A 16,493-nucleotide genomic window follows, 5' to 3' on the forward strand; every position below is an offset into this window, starting at 1 on the left:
GTTTATCCAACTGGGCACCTCATAGTACTCTCCATAATTAGGGGATACAAAGTAGAAACCTAGGGTTTTTTCTCAGTTTCTAAGCTTCCAGACCCAAAACTGGGATACTAGCAAACTCATAAAAAACCAAGAACCACAGAGTTTGGGCTCCACCTCCTCAAAGCTTTGCCCTGGGCCCACAACACCACATTCAACAATCCTAATAAGAGCCCTCAATGAACACTCTCAGTTCAGTGGATGACAATGTTGAGATAGATACTGCTATCAGGTGTATCATTGACACAAAGGTTTGTTTATTTCTTACTCTTCATGAAATTGTCCACACTAATCTAGAAACCAATTTCTTTCCTCCGCATCTTTTACTCCAGACTCACAGACAACATACCCAGCTGCATGTAATGTGGTTGAAACTGTCCTTATCCATCAATCACATCTGAGCACAAACTCAAGATTCACTGATGGGTTAAGGGTTAGGCTTCTTTAGAATGATGGCCTTACTTTTGAGTATGATTTGGTTTTCATGAGTACTTTGAATGAACACAATTGGCAGTCAAAAGTTAGATGAATGCATGCTTCAAAATATGCCCTAGGAAAATGCATCACTCTTGGATCAAACACCACTTTTGATAAGTATTGCAATAGAAACTAATTTTTGAGGCAAGTTGCAGCTAACAGTAATTGTGAAGAAGACAAAGAAATATGTGGGATGTCACAGAGTTGAAGCATGGGCATGTTTCACATAGTAAGAGTAATGACATAGAATTCAAACAATACCAGAAGTCTTCCTTTGAAGTGCAGGTGTGACACAACAAGTGGTGATTTAGATAATTGTCAAAATGATGCAAAACAAAAAGCAGGATGTGATCCAATAAGAAGCGGACCAAAAGCATCAGTGACATGGGCAAAAAAACACTGGGTCTCATTGTTTACCGTGGCCCCAGAGTTCAAAGCATCAGACCAAAGACTAAAAGCATTGCCACCTATTGTAGTCCAGATTTAAGTTTTATGATGATGATAGAATTGCTATGTAAATCTTCCAACCCTCTATACCATCAAAGACTCAAACTTTACAATGATTCCCCTTATATACATAATTCCACAGATACACATCCAAATTAGTCATTTTTTTGTTTCCAAGTTGAAACTTGGTACAGTCAATTGCACAAAGCTTGGAAAGAATTCCGCGCCAATTTGCTCAAATTTGGCGGGCAAATGTTTCCAAGCTTTCTGAAATCGACTGTAATTCAGCAATGATAGCACCAAGGGGAACTTGTCATTCGGAGCCCTGCGGGGTTTGAGTATGATTTAGTTTGATCCTTTAGTTTTCCGGAGGCGGTGAGATTTGTACGTCAGATGAGGCCCCAGAAGGCCCCAGAGTCATCAAAAATCAAACGTGAATGACATCATCTACAAGAAGGTTTCAAGTGTGATTGAGCACTTAAAAAATTAATCAAATGATTAACAGTCAAATATTAGAATTAGAAGCTGAGTCTATGTGATGACAGACAGATTGGGAGAGAGAGAGAGAGGAGTGAGAGTGACTTTATTCATTCAAACAATCACATTCACCATCACCTCACTGGTATCAATCAATTCACACTGACAGACTGACTTTCAGAGAAGAACTTGAACCTTCATCATCATTTCAAACATCAAACATCAACCTACATACATTCAGCTTTGATCTTCAAACATACTCCATCCAAACGCAAACAAAGACTTACCTTTTGACAACTTTAAACTTACTTAATAATCACAGAATGTAAGTCAGCTTGATTGTCTATCTTCTTTTTCACTTGGCTCGTCTCCTAACCGTATCAGAATTGGTTTTTTTGCTACATCAGTCGATCAAGTTGTAACAAATCTGTCAAGTTGTCCTCTCGTCATAATCATGTATTCGAATTCTACCGATGATTTACCTCCCCCTCCACCTCGTTCAACCATCAGAAATCCATATCATTCTCCTACAGATCCAACAAATCCGATCGGCATCAATCTTGGCAACGCTCAATTCACAGCTAATCCGATGGGTTATTCTTCTCCTTCAAGTTATCCTTCTAATTCACATCATCACCTTCCTTCTCAGCCCGGTATGAATCGACGTTCTACCACGGCTTCTTGGAATGACACTCACAACAATGGCTACAATCCTCAATCTACTTCTACTACAGCACATGGCTCTTTAGGAAACAGTCAAGCTGCCAACCCACCACCTCGTCTACATTTTTCAGTCCAAGTACCGGTAAACTCTTCTGGGATGAGCTCACATCAGTTTGACGAGAATACAGGTGGTCTACCCGGCCCCGGCAGTCCCATGAGTGCTACGCCTACCTATTCATCTTTTGCTGGCAACTCATCTCATGACCCCCAATCAGCACCTCAATACTCTGTCCGTTCTCCTCAAGTCTCCCCACGTGGAAGTAGTCATCGCCGTCCACATCCCCAACAACTTGTCACCTCGCCATATTCCCCTAGTCTTGGTCAGTCTGGCTACGGGGAGTCGGGGCCAGGAATTGCGGATAGCTCTTCAAGAGCCATGGCTTACAGCCCAAGTCAGTATGCGTTACATTCGATAACTGCTCAGACACTTGGCCCTACATCTGCGACTAGTGGTGCCTCTCTTCTTCCTCAACACCACCCTACACAATCAACCATGTACTCATCTAGCCAGTCAAGCGGAAATACTGGTTACCTCTCATCTGCCAATCCTAGTTCTGCCCTTCCGCCTCCGCCCGCAGCTTACTCCAACGTAAACCCGACTTCTTCCTCTTATTTCACTTCGGCTTCTTCTTCGGGTATTCCACCGCCACCCCCTACACAAACTCTACCCTCTTCAGCTCCTAACTCCTTGCGGCATAGCCTCTTGCATTCTAATCAGCAATCGACATCGCTTTCGTCATCGAGTGAACAATATCATGCTTCACGTTCTGCTAGTGGGGCTTCAAGTCAGCGTCCACGTCGGACAAGTGAAGGGGTAGGCTTTCGAAGGATTACACGAGGTGCGAGTGACCTTCGACCGGTCGTTAATCAAGTACCACCGGAGCGAAGACTGGACCCGATCAATGGTGGTTCCATCTCGCCACTCAAGGCACTTACCACTCATCTAGCTTCGACTTATCGACTCATCAATCCCAACTTCCGCTATGAGCTAAGTCTCAACCCGCGAAGAGTACTAACCAAACCATCGAGGCCAGCAGGCAACAACGGCATGGATAATGAAGATTCGGACTACATTTTATATGTGAATGACATCCTTGGGGGTGGCTCGGCCGGTGATTCAAATGAAGATGCAGCAGATACGCAAGGGCGCAAGGGTACTGATGGGCATAAGTATCTGATTTTGGATGTTTTAGGTCAAGGTACATTTGGTCAGGTGGTCAAGTGTCAAGATATGAAAAATCATGAAGTGGTTGCTGTGAAAGTGGTGAAGAATAAGCAAGCTTATTTCAGTCAGAGTATGATGGAGGTCACAATCTTAGAATTGGTGAGCATCTGATATTTAAGGCCTACTTTAGTGGTTATAGACCGCTACAAACACTATCAACCCCTTTTCTCATTTGTGTCATCCGACTGACCTATCTTATATGATCTATGAAACTAGCTTAATAACACATGGGATCCGGACAACAAACACCACATCCTACGTATGAAAGATACATTCATCCATCATAATCATCTTTGCTTGGTTTTCGAACTACTCTCCTCTAACTTGTACGAGTTAATCAAGCAGAACTCTTTCAGAGGCTTGAGTACGAGCTTGGTGCGAGTGTTCACCAATCAGCTATTGGATGCATTAACGGTCTTGAATGAAGCCCGATTAATACATTGTGATTTGAAACCTGAAAATATCCTTCTGAACTCGTCAGTGGTCTGCTTTACCAAGACAAGTCATGATCAAGAATTAACTCTTGTTGCTATACACTTCACAGCCTCTCGTCTCCTGAAATCAAAGTTATCGATTTCGGGTCAGCTTGTCATGAGCGACAAACAGTATATACATATATTCAATCCAGGTTCTACCGCTCTCCGGAAGTCATTTTAGGTAGATCTTGTTTATTCGGCCTGAACGACTGTGAAGTACAGCTTTTGACCATTGCATTTTGATGTGAAATATCAACCTTTGTGATTCAGGACTACCCTATTCTTCCGCGATCGACATGTGGTCCTTGGGATGTATCTGCGTGGAACTATTCTTGGGATTGCCATTATTTCCTGGTACATCAGAATTTAACCAAATCACACGTATTGTTGAGATGCTAGGGTAATTGGTTTTTCATAAATCAAATTGATTCATCTATCGCACCCAACTGTTGTGTAGCTAATCCTAGAATTGCTTTCGGGAACGAACTAGTATGCCACCTACATATATGCTGGAAGTCGGGAAACAGACATTGCAGTTTTTTGATGTACTCGAAGACGATTTTAACGGTGGGAAAGTATATAAATTGAAAAGCTTGGAGCAGTACTCGAAAGAGCATAATGTCAATGAACAACCGAGCAAACGGTATTTTCAGCAAGATAAGCTAGAGGATATCATTAGTCAGTATCCTGTCATGCGCAAGGGAATGAAATCTGCTGATCTAGAAAAGGGTGAGTGATTGAATTTCATCTTATCATTTGTGATCCTGCCTCTGTTTCCCTTTTTGTCAGCGAGTCATCTTTTGCTTATCTATCTCGGCGTTCATGTCACCTACTCTCTGATTCAGAAAAACATAACCGAATTGCATTTATCGACTTTGTGAAAGGTTTACTACATCTCAATCCTCATCAACGGTGGACACCGCAGCAAGCCAGGTTACACCCGTTCATTCAGGGTGAACCGTTGCGAGAGCCTTATGTGCCGACCAGACCTGGATATTCAACTGGTATTTCAAGCAGCAAAAACCCCGAAACCAGCAACAAACGTCAATCTTCGTCTCCGGGTCAGATCCCTATGGACACACAGCCTGCTCATCAGCACATCAACAATACAAACTTGGCTAGCAACATTGGATCGGGTCTCAACGACGCTTCAGCTAAACGTCCTTACGGTGGCCTTCCACCAGCACCAGCTCGCTCGGGACAGAAAGTCTACGATGCTGCTGCCTATTCTCAACTTCAGGCTCAGCAGCAGGCAATCAACGCCCAAGCTGCTGCACTTCGACAACATCAAGCGCAGGCTGCTCAACAAAGCCAAAATCCTTATATTCTGCCACATGAGACTAATCGGGCCAACGTCTCACAACAACCTACACTTCAATCAACCGCACACCAATCCCAGCAATCTCAACAACATTCGAGTTCTGCCCATCATCTTCAACATCAATATTCATCCAATCGACTCCCATTGTCTACAAATACTTCCGCGCCAGTGCATCATCATCAGCAACACCCACCACAAACATCAAATTCAATCTCGATGCAGCCGTCAAATTATTACGGCTCCCGTAGCAGTGGACCTTTGCCCTCCACCTCTGGATCTCACTCGAACAATTCCTTCCTTCCGCATACTCGGATCATGTATGATCCTCACCTAGGTGGTGGAAGACAAAGGTCAGGTACTATAGATCAGATGGATCTCGTACCACCCCAATTACAAAAGGTTCAAGTCCATCTGGCTAATTATGCTGGCGCACATAGTGTGACTCCTGTTCTACGAAGGGATGATCAATATTTAGCTTGGGAACAAAGACAGCAGCAACACGCCCTTGGTGTTAGTAGTGGTGGGGGTGGAACAAATAATCTGAATCGGAGACCAAGTCATCGGGGCAATCCTCAACTAGATTATCTACATGAACAGGTATGTTGGATTTGATTTATTTTCACTTGTCATTTTTTCACCTTCATTACCTCGCACTTGGGTACATATACCATATCCCTCGCTATACGTCGACTCAGTAAAGTTGCGGAGTGGGTTGCTCTTGTATGTGACATGTTGTTGAGAATATGTGCTTTTCTCACATCTACACTCTTATCGTACACGTCCCCTTTGATCGGCCGCAACATCAAACGTCAAACATGCAAATAAAATATCGCCATCTAACATCGCGACCCTTGAATATTCGCTTCGGCTACGCGACCTTTTTTTTCTTGGGGGCGTGGGAGTCACTCAGGCTTATATCTGATAGGAAGGGACACATGAATTGATGCTTGATTTTATGTTGCGGTGATTGTGTTTGTAATGGTGGATCTGGTGATGAATTTTGAATCACAGAATGCTCTCAAGAGATAATGATCAACAAATGATCTTTTTGTCGACGTGTTTTGTTTGTTTTGCTATTCATACACAGCCAATGTACAACGTCGGAGATCGTGCTTCAGACTAAAGAAGTCTCGCCCTGTAGAATGACTTTTTGATGAGCGACTCAAACCTTACTCTCAACTTCATGCATGCACCGTTCTTTTGAAAATCTTTATGAACTCAAGTGTCACTTCGGACATTCGAACTTTTCATAATCCGAAAAAAAAATCTGATTCATCATTTCTTTTCACCGATTCCTTTCTATCTGTCGCACCTACCCAAAACTTTTGTCTAGGCCGAATCCAATGAACAATCATGGACCAATCGACGACAATATAATCCAAATTCAACTTATTATACACCTAAACCGAATCCAACCCCACCTGGTACTAATAATAATAATAGTTTTTCAGTCATTGTAGATGAAAAGGTTGCTTTAGATTCTTATGATCATAGGGATGGTGGTCAAGCTATGGCGTATTTACCTATGGTACCTAAACCTTATGGCAGAGAGAAGTCTACGGGTATGGCTATGAGTGGGAGTGGCAATGGGGTTGGGAATGGGAATGGGACATGTACGGGTGGGAATGATCATTTGTTGTTAAGCATTGGGAGTGGATCTGGTGGACTTGGTAGTGGTTGAAGGTTACCAAGAAAGAAGTGATTAGAATTTGATTGACGATTTTTTACAAAAAAAAAAGAAGAGAAACAAACCAAAAGAAATGGCTATGTATTCATAGAATCATTCATTTAAACTTATTCTGATATTTTATTTGTCTGTTTTGAGTGTTGTGTGTGTGTTTTTTTTCTGGATATCTGAGAGGGTTCTGGTTGATATTAAATGTGATTATTGTGTGTGTGTGTGTGTATGTTTGTGTATGTTTCATTGATTGATTTGGTTTGATTTGATTGTGTGCCTGTGTATGCTTGGGTTTGATTGGGTATAACGGTTTAGATTTTGATGATTTCTTTTTCATGATATGATGATGATGATGATGATGATGATGATGATGACAATACTTTTTACTACATACACAGATATTCTTTAGAGTTGATCATTGGCGTCTGGCAGCAGCCTAAGATGATGTTGTACCATTTTATGGTGTTTCTGATCCATTTTCTTTGTCCCCTGGTGTGGAGTTACATATATACTCAGCCTGGTCTGCTGAATTGGCAATGATTGATAGAAAGCTCTACATGATCAGGTGTTATTCTACTTGCATGTGGATCAAGGGAGCAAAGGATGCCTTGACATCACTTCTTAAGTGATAATTCTCAACAAGTAGGCAGGATGACAAGCTAGGGATGCCAAAGTAGGGTTCTCCGTAGTACTTCGTCTTTGAAAGATGACTCCAAATAAAGATCGCATGGTATTAACACAAGTATGTATTGTATCCAGTACTTCCTCCAACGGTCGAGTCCATTTGTATATTCTGGCCTGCACTGGATATTCTGAAACCAAAGTAGAGTGTTGAAAATCAGAGCATATATGGGAAATATCTTGAAAATATAAAATGATACAAGTCAAATGGTCAGGAGGGTGGTATTCTCAAAACCGTACCACATACTAAAGAAATCTTCAAATTATGCGGAGCAACATTTGATTTTAGGGCAAGACTCAGAGTGAGAAAAAGAAGACAAGATGAACACATCTCCTCAACTTGACTGCGATTCTTTAGGTTTTCCCATGCTTCGCTACTTTCGCTACATCAATTTTAGAGACGGGCCAAGTTCACTATTTATTTGGAGCTAGGGGACGTTTCACTTCGGAGAAATAGAAAACCACATAAGTGGCGTTGATGCCGAAGTTCGTCAACACCTGAAGGCTGATGAGGAGGCGAGAGGAGGGACATCGATAAGTGTATCCAACACCTAAATAATGAACCAAAGTTGTGACTTATAGAGGAAGGATCACGAATTACAAGTACCAAAAATCTGTCGGTTGATGATCACTTCAAAAGCTGCATGTAGGCTTCATGGAAAAGCTATCCAAGACCTGAAAACCCTATGTTGAAGAGTTTGGGTTCTATACGATGTGACTGAATATTGTTCAGAGGAAAAACAAGTAACAGTAGAAATCAAACGCCATGAGCAGGATCCTTCCTCCAGCCGAGCTACGCTGTGCACTCACCTCAAGATCACAATATGTCTTGATAAATTCCCCCACTCGAACAAAGAGATCTCATAAGTGGAAACCCTAAGTTGGTTTTGTGATTGGTGGATGTCCCCTGATCTATGTAACCCAACAAATGACGTTTGCAAGGGTGGACAAGACCTTTTCCGAGTCAAAAAACATCCTCAACTGCTGCTCTTCTTAAAGTTTCATATAGACGTAAATGGTGAAAGTCATCAAAGGACCGCGGTAAATTGGGACATTTTGAAAATAGACTTTCTAACACCTAAAGTTACCAACAACAACTTGATCAATTCAGGAAAGGATTGATTTGCATCACATCCTACGACCCAGAGATACATAAATTTCGTAATGATGGACATTTCAAACTCCGAGTGTATTCTGATCCGGATATCATAAGTTCAACTGCGTACTCGCGGCGTCATTTAGCTCAGCAAAGATTCCTGGGCGGGTTGAAGGGTGTCAAGGTTTGATCTCCGACAATGTATATCATCATACCTATCGATTACCCCTTCAGTTGCTGTGAAGCAAAAGCACCCTTCCTTTTTGAACTTGACACGATATTTAGTACTCAAGCATCTCATATTACATCGTGGGTCCTGATTGCTGTGAGCTCCTCAGCCAAGCAATCCGATCTCATCTTCTCAATAATTAGTTTCCGCGTATGCAGCTGTGCAGCGTGTGTTTGAGGAAAGCCGCTCACTGGAGATGAATCTGTCACACAGCAATGAGTCACGCTCATGGTGGTGTACCCAAGTCCACTTTTGACTATGGCAAGGACTGGATTTGTTTCCTATAAATACCGACCATGGACTACACCGATGAAACGTTCACCCAGAGGCTTTCAAATCAGAATTCGAATTCATAGCTTAATACCAATCATAAAGAATCTACACACCTGTGTCATTCAGAATGTCAAACAATATCAAGTTATTAGTGCCATACCTCGCTATAGTTTTTTTCTCTTACTTGGCTACTTTGGCAGAGTCTAGAACTTTCACAATTCAAAACAATTGTCCATTTACGATTTGTTGAGTCGTCTAGGCTTGAGCTCCATCTTTTGAATCTTGCTCTAACTGTTTTTTTGCTATTTTGAATACAGGGCCAGCGTACTTCAACAACCCTGACTCACCAGGTGCGTGTAGTTTTTAAAAAGTTGATTATGTCACATAATACCTCTGATATCATGATTAAATTTTCAGCTAGAATCGATGGAGGGGCGTCCCCTGCAGGTTGGGAAGCTCCAGGTGGAGACGTTCGTACCATCTCGGTACCAGATGGTTGGGCCGGAAGATTCTGGGGACGCCGAAATTGTGACTTTGGAGGAGGGTCAACTCTACCTTCAACCTGCGTTGTCGGTACTTTTGATCTCCCCTGCACAAACTTTTCAACGGGCAAGTCCAGTTTATTCATTTTTTTCTTCAATATAGGTGGGTGGGTGTAACGGTGGATTGGTTTGCGATGCCTCTACCGGTACCGGCGTTCGTAAGTATTTGATTCTCTTGTATGATAAAAAAAGACTTGGTTTGATTGACTGAACGGAGAACCTGTTTTTCTAGCACCCGTCACTTTGGCCGAGTTCAAGTTGAATGGAGATGGCAATCAAGATTTTTATGATGTTTCAAATGTCGATGGAAGTAATCTTCCAGTACGAATCACCAACACAAAAGGTTGCCCAACCCCTCAATGTGCGGTTGATCTCAATGCGATCTGTCCAGATGATCGCCTCAAAGTTCGTGACTCAAATGGGGTCACCATAGGTTGCCTTTCGGCTTGTCAAGTGAGATCAACATCTATCATCTTACTTTTCTTGACTTGGATTGAAATCTTTGGGATGCCTAAAATTATTTCCTAAAATCAAACCTTTTCTCCATTATTCACAGGCAAACTTGGATGGCAACAGAGAAGATTCAGCCAACTGCTGTACTGGTAGTCATTCAACAGCTGACACTTGTCCTTCCAGTGGCGTTCAATTTTACGATTTCTTCAAATCGTTGAGTATTTTTTTACAAACTAAAGATCGGGTCTTCACTTATCTTACAAATACTCTTATTAATATTCGACAAATAGGAATTGCCAGGATGCGTACGCGTATGCTTATGATGTAAGTCAAATTTCATCAATTCTTTTCTTTTAACGTGACAATAAGCTAAAATTTCTCGTCTACAGGAAAGTAGCCAGTCCGCCCTTTGGACTTGCAGCGCTGATGGAGGAGGATCTGATGTTGAGTGATTTCAGCTTATGACATTCTTTTTCTGAGAGTCAAGGATGAGATCAGATCAGAGGCTGATGAAAAAAACTCTTTGAAACATTTAGTATACTGTTATCTTCTGTCCTTGAGCTTGTAGGAATCAAGAATAGTAGTTGTCGCGTTTATGTCTGATTTCCTTTTGTTATCATTTCTCTTCTCGTTCAGAAAGGCTATCTCCTGATTGAAACTGTACTTGGTTATCTTCATAAAGAACCACCCGAGTAATTTTGTACAAAGGGGCTTCAACTTTGAGTGCCAGTTGTTCTATCAATCGTGTACTATTTAGTTTTGAAAAGGCTTTGAATGACTTCTCAAGTGGAATTCAATTTCAAGACGCTTTCAAACGCTCTGCAAAGGATTGAGAGATCCAAGCCGACCATGATGTCTGATTGAACCTCAGATTTTTGAAGAGCAAAGACCAAAGAGTGAAATAGTGGTGGATAAGCACCACATACAATAGACAAAGAAAACCAGTAGAAGATATTGAGGTTCTGCAGTTAATACATGGGTAAATTGAGAACCAAAGGCCAAAAATAAATGGTCGTGATAATATTTTTCTTGAGAAATAGCCAAAAGTTCTCTTCCATAGGAGATGATCTTAGGACTCCTATCTTGCAGACCGCTGTGAAAGCTTACAAGGTATATTTATTCTATCAGTTGATCTGTTGAGGTTTGGCGCTTACACGTTTTTGAAACGTTTTACCCAGAGTGAGGTAAATTTCCAGTATCGGGTTTTAAGTTTTCACTTTTGCCTTTGAATATCCTACAGGATCTTATTAAATTGGGTCAAGTCGCCTTTTATATGTTCATTTTTAAAACAATCAACTCAATTTGTTTCGGTTACCATCAAAGCCAACTGTTTATTTGATAGGAATCGCATTTTTTTTATTGTTCGGAACTGAAGAGAGAAAATTATATATACGTGCTATATACAAATACTATATTTCTTGAGAACTCTGTAATTACCTTATTCTCGAATAAATGACACTATTGAAATCTGAGTGAAAGTATTATCGAAATGCCCCGATAAGGCTGACAAAATTTCCAGGCGGGAACCCCTAAGAAATCTTCACATACGTACACAGTGGGCAGGGTCACAGTCTGTAAAAGAAAGTCAAATCAGATTCATACCACAAGGAAATTTTGAATTCAAATGAGAAAGGATTTTGTTGAAACTCACCTGGTGTGACGGTCAGGGAACACCCTTTAAAAAACTGGTTAATATTATTTCGGCAGACTTTTGAGCAGAAAACGTTGTTGACGAGGGAAATAAATAATTGTCATGTCAACTATTGAGGTCTTTTTCAACATTCGCTCTCAGATCAAACAGAAAACTTGATATTCACCCAGTTGGTTAGAGATGTACTCGTGGGCAGTGGGTGCCCCGTCGCACTTATGCGTCTTGCCGTCCGGGCAGGAAACCTGACTAACCTTGGCTGCATAGAGAGAAAGGATATGAAAACAAATCTGTGAGCTCTTGGAGATTCAGAGGATCCTGGTTCATATGAGAGATTTCACTAACGTGAACAATTGACTAGGTCACATTTGAACTTTGCAGGATTTCCGATCTCCTTGCAAACTTTGAACATTTCAATGAAGTGATCAGAAGTATGTTTCGTTTTCAGGGATGAAAAGAGATCCTGAACTTACTTGCTTTGACTCCGCCTTCGGTCGACCAATGTGAATTACATGGCATTTGGTACGTTAAAGACACCAATAGGAAGAATAAAACTGCAACGCGAGTGCAAGAAAAGCTCATGATTGGTCAAGATCGTGCGTGGAAAAGGGGAAGACTAAAAGAAAGTAAACGTTTGTCCTTTATGAGTTTGATAATTAAAGCAAGTAGTGTTCAAAGACTGAACTGAAGAAGCGTACTTTCTTAGTGGAGATGAGGCGGTCTGTTTTTGAGCACAGGATACTTCGAAGAAGAGATATAGATTTGTAAAGGTATAGACGCAAAGAGATGATTCTGATGATGAGTGATTATAACAGCTATGTACGGGCTTTATTTAAGAGTAGGAATTCTTTGTTGCGGGATAGGAGAAGTTTCTTCTTTTTTGTTGGAGTGGCCTATTGTATTTATAAACTGATCTTCTGCCAATGCTCATAGATGTTTCTAAAAAAATGCCAAGCTTACGCCGTTATGGCCTTCTATGAGCAATGTTTCGTTGACTGTGCCTCTGCTATGTAGCTCGGCAACTCTCGTTGCTTTGCACAGGTCCAAGATAATCGAAGTGGCAGAACATTGAGCTTATCATTGTAGTCAATGCCTAAATAAGTCACTGGCTCTACTCAACATGGCTCATGTAACAACTATTCTGTAACCTTAGGATCAACCCTTTCCATTGAGAAACGGTACCCCCAATGATGAACTTATTCGGTTGAAAAAATTTTGACGTTAGAAATGTCCAGACAACTCAACAAAAAATTGCATCATCTCGATTTGTAGCGTTACAGTTCGTCTTCACATTCAAGTTCGTCAATAAGACGTTGATTGACTTGTTGTCTTGATAAAACTAGTCAATCACATATGGGACAATTGTTAGTGATGTGTATGAGGGTGTGGGAGGCCTCAGGCTTGGGGAAAGCTGATATTGGACCAAATTGCGCGTTAACAAGCTGTAAATCAATTAACTTTTGCAAGTGGTGATTAAAAAAATTCTTTCACCGATGAAAGATAGATGTCATTATATACAACTATGTAGCTTATTGAAGAGGAATATGTATAATAAAGATTATCTGCATAATGTGAGCCTTCCAAAGATCCCAGCCGTTATATGCACATTCTTATTATCTCCCACCTCTCTGTCCCAAACTCTGATGTAGCCTTCACTCAGTAACATGTTAGCTGTGGTATAAACTTTGCCAACCTTGTCATATAAATTATCGTACCTTCAGATCAACAAACATCACACGCCCCCAGAAGAATCTTTACATGATCATCAAATCACCGAACAGCCGGTGGACGCGCATACTACAAAATTTTCAGCAAACCCCACCTAAGTCAAATGAGGAGAAATTCTTAAAACCTACCTGGAGTAGCAGTTAGCCAACAATTTCTGAAAAACTGATTTCCCTGACCACGACAGACTTTAGAAGGAGATAATTGAGAATCAGACATTGCACGTGGAGATAAACAATTGTTAATCTCAATGATTTCAACATCTTGTCGAGCTTCCGATCTTGCTCTCAGACCAAGCAAAAACTTGGGTACTAACCGAGTGTGTTATTGATGTACTCGTGTGCTGTGGGTGTCCCGTCGCAGTTATGCGTCGTGCCGTCCGGGCAGGAAACCTGACTAACGATGGCTGCATAGAGAGAAAGGATATGAAAAAAAATTCAGTATAGAAACAAAAGGGTAAGCTACTGAAGCCTCACAAAGAAACCTTTTTCCTGTACTAGAGATACTGACGTTTGCAAGAATCCATTTTACATCTCCGCTTAGGTTGGCCGATGCACTTGCATACTAAAATGATTTTGATACAAGGATCAGCACTTCAAAAGTCCAGTTGTATGTCTGCTTTTGACGCATGAGACATAAGGGTAGATATCTAACTGACTTGCTTGTCCGGGGTTGATGTTTGGTGCCCAGACCGAGTTACAAGGAATATCTTTTTGGTACGTCAGGGTCAGTAGGAAGAGGAGGAGGCTCACAACGCGAAGATAGCAAAACCTCATGGTTTGAAAGTTTTTTTGTAACAAAAGCAATCAAATTAAAGCAGGTAGAGTCAGACGTGGATGAAGGAAGAGATTATTTTTTGCAAAATTTGATCAAGCCGGGAAAATGGAAGAGACTGTAACAAGGAGGCTTCCCTTTGATATTTATGGATTGAAGGCAAAGGAGCTTACACTACCAGTTAATTCGAGCTTCGTGAATTGTCGTCCAAGTGACGCTCGAGAGTCATGATTCCTGCTTAAGGTTGCAAAGGTTCGAGGCAAGAAAGTCGCGCGTGACGAATCGGTTGTTTAGCTACACTATGACCAACGTGTAGCTGCGGAAGTGGGCTTTGGCTGTTCCGTTCGATCCCCACTTGAACTTCGGCGCTTCGACGGGCCCAATAGCCCCAACCAAAATTGCTGCATGTACGATCCAATCGCAGCATCACACTTTGAAAACTAACGTCTCATCGCATCCAACGTCCAAATATTTGCCCAGTACATACCAACCGAGGAAAGCTCACCTTCAGCTATTTGAAGGTTTCAGTATGGATAGTACTCAACTTTTACCTATCATCTTGGCTGTGGTAGCACTTGCAATGGCTTCATATTTCTTAGCACCAAGTCAGTGACATTCTATCTTATGTTGAAAGTCATGAACTCTAATGATAAACTGACCTTCATATCTTTCACTTCTTTTAGAATCCGAACCCACTCTCTCACCAGAAGATTATAGACCATTCACTTTAAAATCTAAAACAAAAATCTCTCCAAACACAGCTATCTATCGATTCTCATTACCATCTGAAAAACATATTTTGGGACTTCCTATCGGTCAACATATTTCAATTCGTGCTGAAATCAATGGTAAAAACGTTCAAAGAAGTTATACCCCTGTATCAAGTGATGATGATCGAGGTTATTTTGATTTATTGATCAAGGTGAATTTAACTCTGTTTTGATTCTATTCTTTGATATTCCTTGTTCCTAATTTCAAAATTCGATCATATCCATATTTTATAGACATACGATCAAGGAAATATATCAAAATATGTAGCCAACTTACAAGTCGGTGATTCGATTCAAGTGAGAGGACCAAAAGGACAAATGAAATACCATGCAGAGCTTTGCAATAAGATCGGAATGATTGCAGGTGGAACAGGTATCACACCTATGCTAGTCAGTTTACATTCTTCATCCTATCCTCTTTCCGAGCTCCTTTTGTCATTGAAATTGATCCTAAGTGAATTTACCTATACTTTCCCATATCGATAACATCATAGCAAATCATCCGAGCTTGTGCCAAAGATCCTAAGGACAACACTCAAATCTCATTGATCTATGCCAACGTCAACGAAGAAGATATCCTTTTAAAACAAGAGCTAGACGAAATCCACTCAAAACACCCTAAGAAATTCTCGGCAAGTCATTTCTTACCTTACTTCATTTATCATATACATCTAATCCTTGCCAAAAGAAAATAATCGGGTACTTGCCATCAATAGGTTTACTACGTTCTCAACAACCCTCCCACTGACAAAGAATGGAATGGTGGGGTTGGATTTGTTAGTAAAGAGATGATTGCCGAAAAATTACCATCAGCTACAGAAGATTCTATTAAGATCTTATTATGTGGTCCTCCTCCAATGACAACAGCGATGAAAAAGTATTTAGAAGAATTAGATTATGAAAAATGTAAAGTAGTGAGCAAATTGAATGATCAAGTTTTCTGTGAGTTATTTGCTTTCCTTATAATTTATCCAATCGACTACCTTTTCTCAATACTAACTCGTCTCTTCGTATTCTCTTTTTGCCTTATATCTCATCTTTCAGGCTTTTGAAGAACCTATCCGTCCATACTCGCCAATCACTTGATAGAATTATCTAGGATAGTTTGCTGATTAAAAAATATAGACTTCATGAGACAAATACATGTATAGATTGTCTACGTTGCAATAGGACCTCCTTATGGAGTGTGTTTAAACATGTTTTTACAAGATTTGTGTGACCTCTCAACAGTCAAGCAGTATCATATCTGATGTGTAAAATACAGATATCTAATGCAAGTTGAAATAGATTCTGGAATTCTGTTGAAACATCCAATGAGGTACTTGACAAGGTGCCATCATGGTATGTCAAACCCCAAATTTGGAACCCATGAAAATAATATTTATATTGCTCCCATATTTTCATTAACTTATACAACAAGAGTCATCTGCCAAATTATCAAT

The 16,493-nt window shown here is 40.8% G+C and overlaps 5 protein-coding genes across 5 annotated transcripts; 3 read left to right on the top strand and 2 right to left on the bottom strand.

The window, feature by feature from the left end:
• Positions 1-2,653: 2,653 nt before the first annotated feature.
• Positions 2,654-4,843, top strand: MELLADRAFT_48114 (uncharacterized protein; the record flags this gene model as incomplete). Its single annotated transcript, XM_007409205.1, has 6 exons — positions 2,654-3,484; positions 3,602-3,861; positions 3,930-4,042; positions 4,132-4,261; positions 4,352-4,590; positions 4,707-4,843. Coding segments are annotated over 6 exons (1,710 nt in total), but the record flags the coding sequence as incomplete, so codon positions are not given.
• A 4,347-nt stretch (positions 4,844-9,190) lies between these two features.
• On the top strand, positions 9,191-10,953 carry MELLADRAFT_124071 (thaumatin-like protein; the record flags this gene model as incomplete). The annotated part of the gene is made up of 9 exons (XM_007409206.1): positions 9,191-9,384; positions 9,457-9,489; positions 9,557-9,708; positions 9,785-9,839; positions 9,914-10,134; positions 10,238-10,347; positions 10,425-10,458; positions 10,524-10,577; positions 10,671-10,953. The coding sequence occupies 9 exons, from the start codon at positions 9,267-9,269 to the stop codon at positions 10,692-10,694; spliced, it is 801 nt and encodes a 266-aa protein (XP_007409268.1).
• Positions 10,954-11,674: 721 nt separating this feature from the next.
• On the bottom strand, positions 11,675-12,364 carry MELLADRAFT_124215 (uncharacterized protein; the record flags this gene model as incomplete). Its single annotated transcript, XM_007409291.1, has 5 exons — positions 11,675-11,706; positions 11,786-11,842; positions 11,952-12,041; positions 12,128-12,184; positions 12,256-12,364. 5 exons carry the CDS (start codon positions 12,362-12,364, stop codon positions 11,675-11,677), a joined length of 345 nt encoding a protein of 114 aa, XP_007409353.1.
• A 1,183-nt stretch (positions 12,365-13,547) lies between these two features.
• Positions 13,548-14,283, bottom strand: MELLADRAFT_123649 (uncharacterized protein; the record flags this gene model as incomplete). The annotated part of the gene is made up of 5 exons (XM_007409290.1): positions 13,548-13,579; positions 13,639-13,695; positions 13,824-13,913; positions 14,018-14,071; positions 14,166-14,283. The coding sequence occupies 5 exons, from the start codon at positions 14,281-14,283 to the stop codon at positions 13,548-13,550; spliced, it is 351 nt and encodes a 116-aa protein (XP_007409352.1).
• A 106-nt stretch (positions 14,284-14,389) lies between these two features.
• Positions 14,390-16,103, top strand: MELLADRAFT_85788 (uncharacterized protein; the record flags this gene model as incomplete). Its single annotated transcript, XM_007409207.1, has 7 exons — positions 14,390-14,461; positions 14,598-14,886; positions 14,965-15,203; positions 15,286-15,441; positions 15,546-15,687; positions 15,805-15,993; positions 16,096-16,103. 7 exons carry the CDS (start codon positions 14,390-14,392, stop codon positions 16,101-16,103), a joined length of 1,095 nt encoding a protein of 364 aa, XP_007409269.1.
• Between the last annotated feature and the right edge of the window lie 390 nt (positions 16,104-16,493).

This window comes from Melampsora larici-populina (genome assembly GCF_000204055.1).
Source record: "Melampsora larici-populina 98AG31 unplaced genomic scaffold MELLAscaffold_15, whole genome shotgun sequence".
NCBI classification, from domain to species: Eukaryota; Fungi; Basidiomycota; class Pucciniomycetes; order Pucciniales; family Melampsoraceae; genus Melampsora; species Melampsora laricis-populina.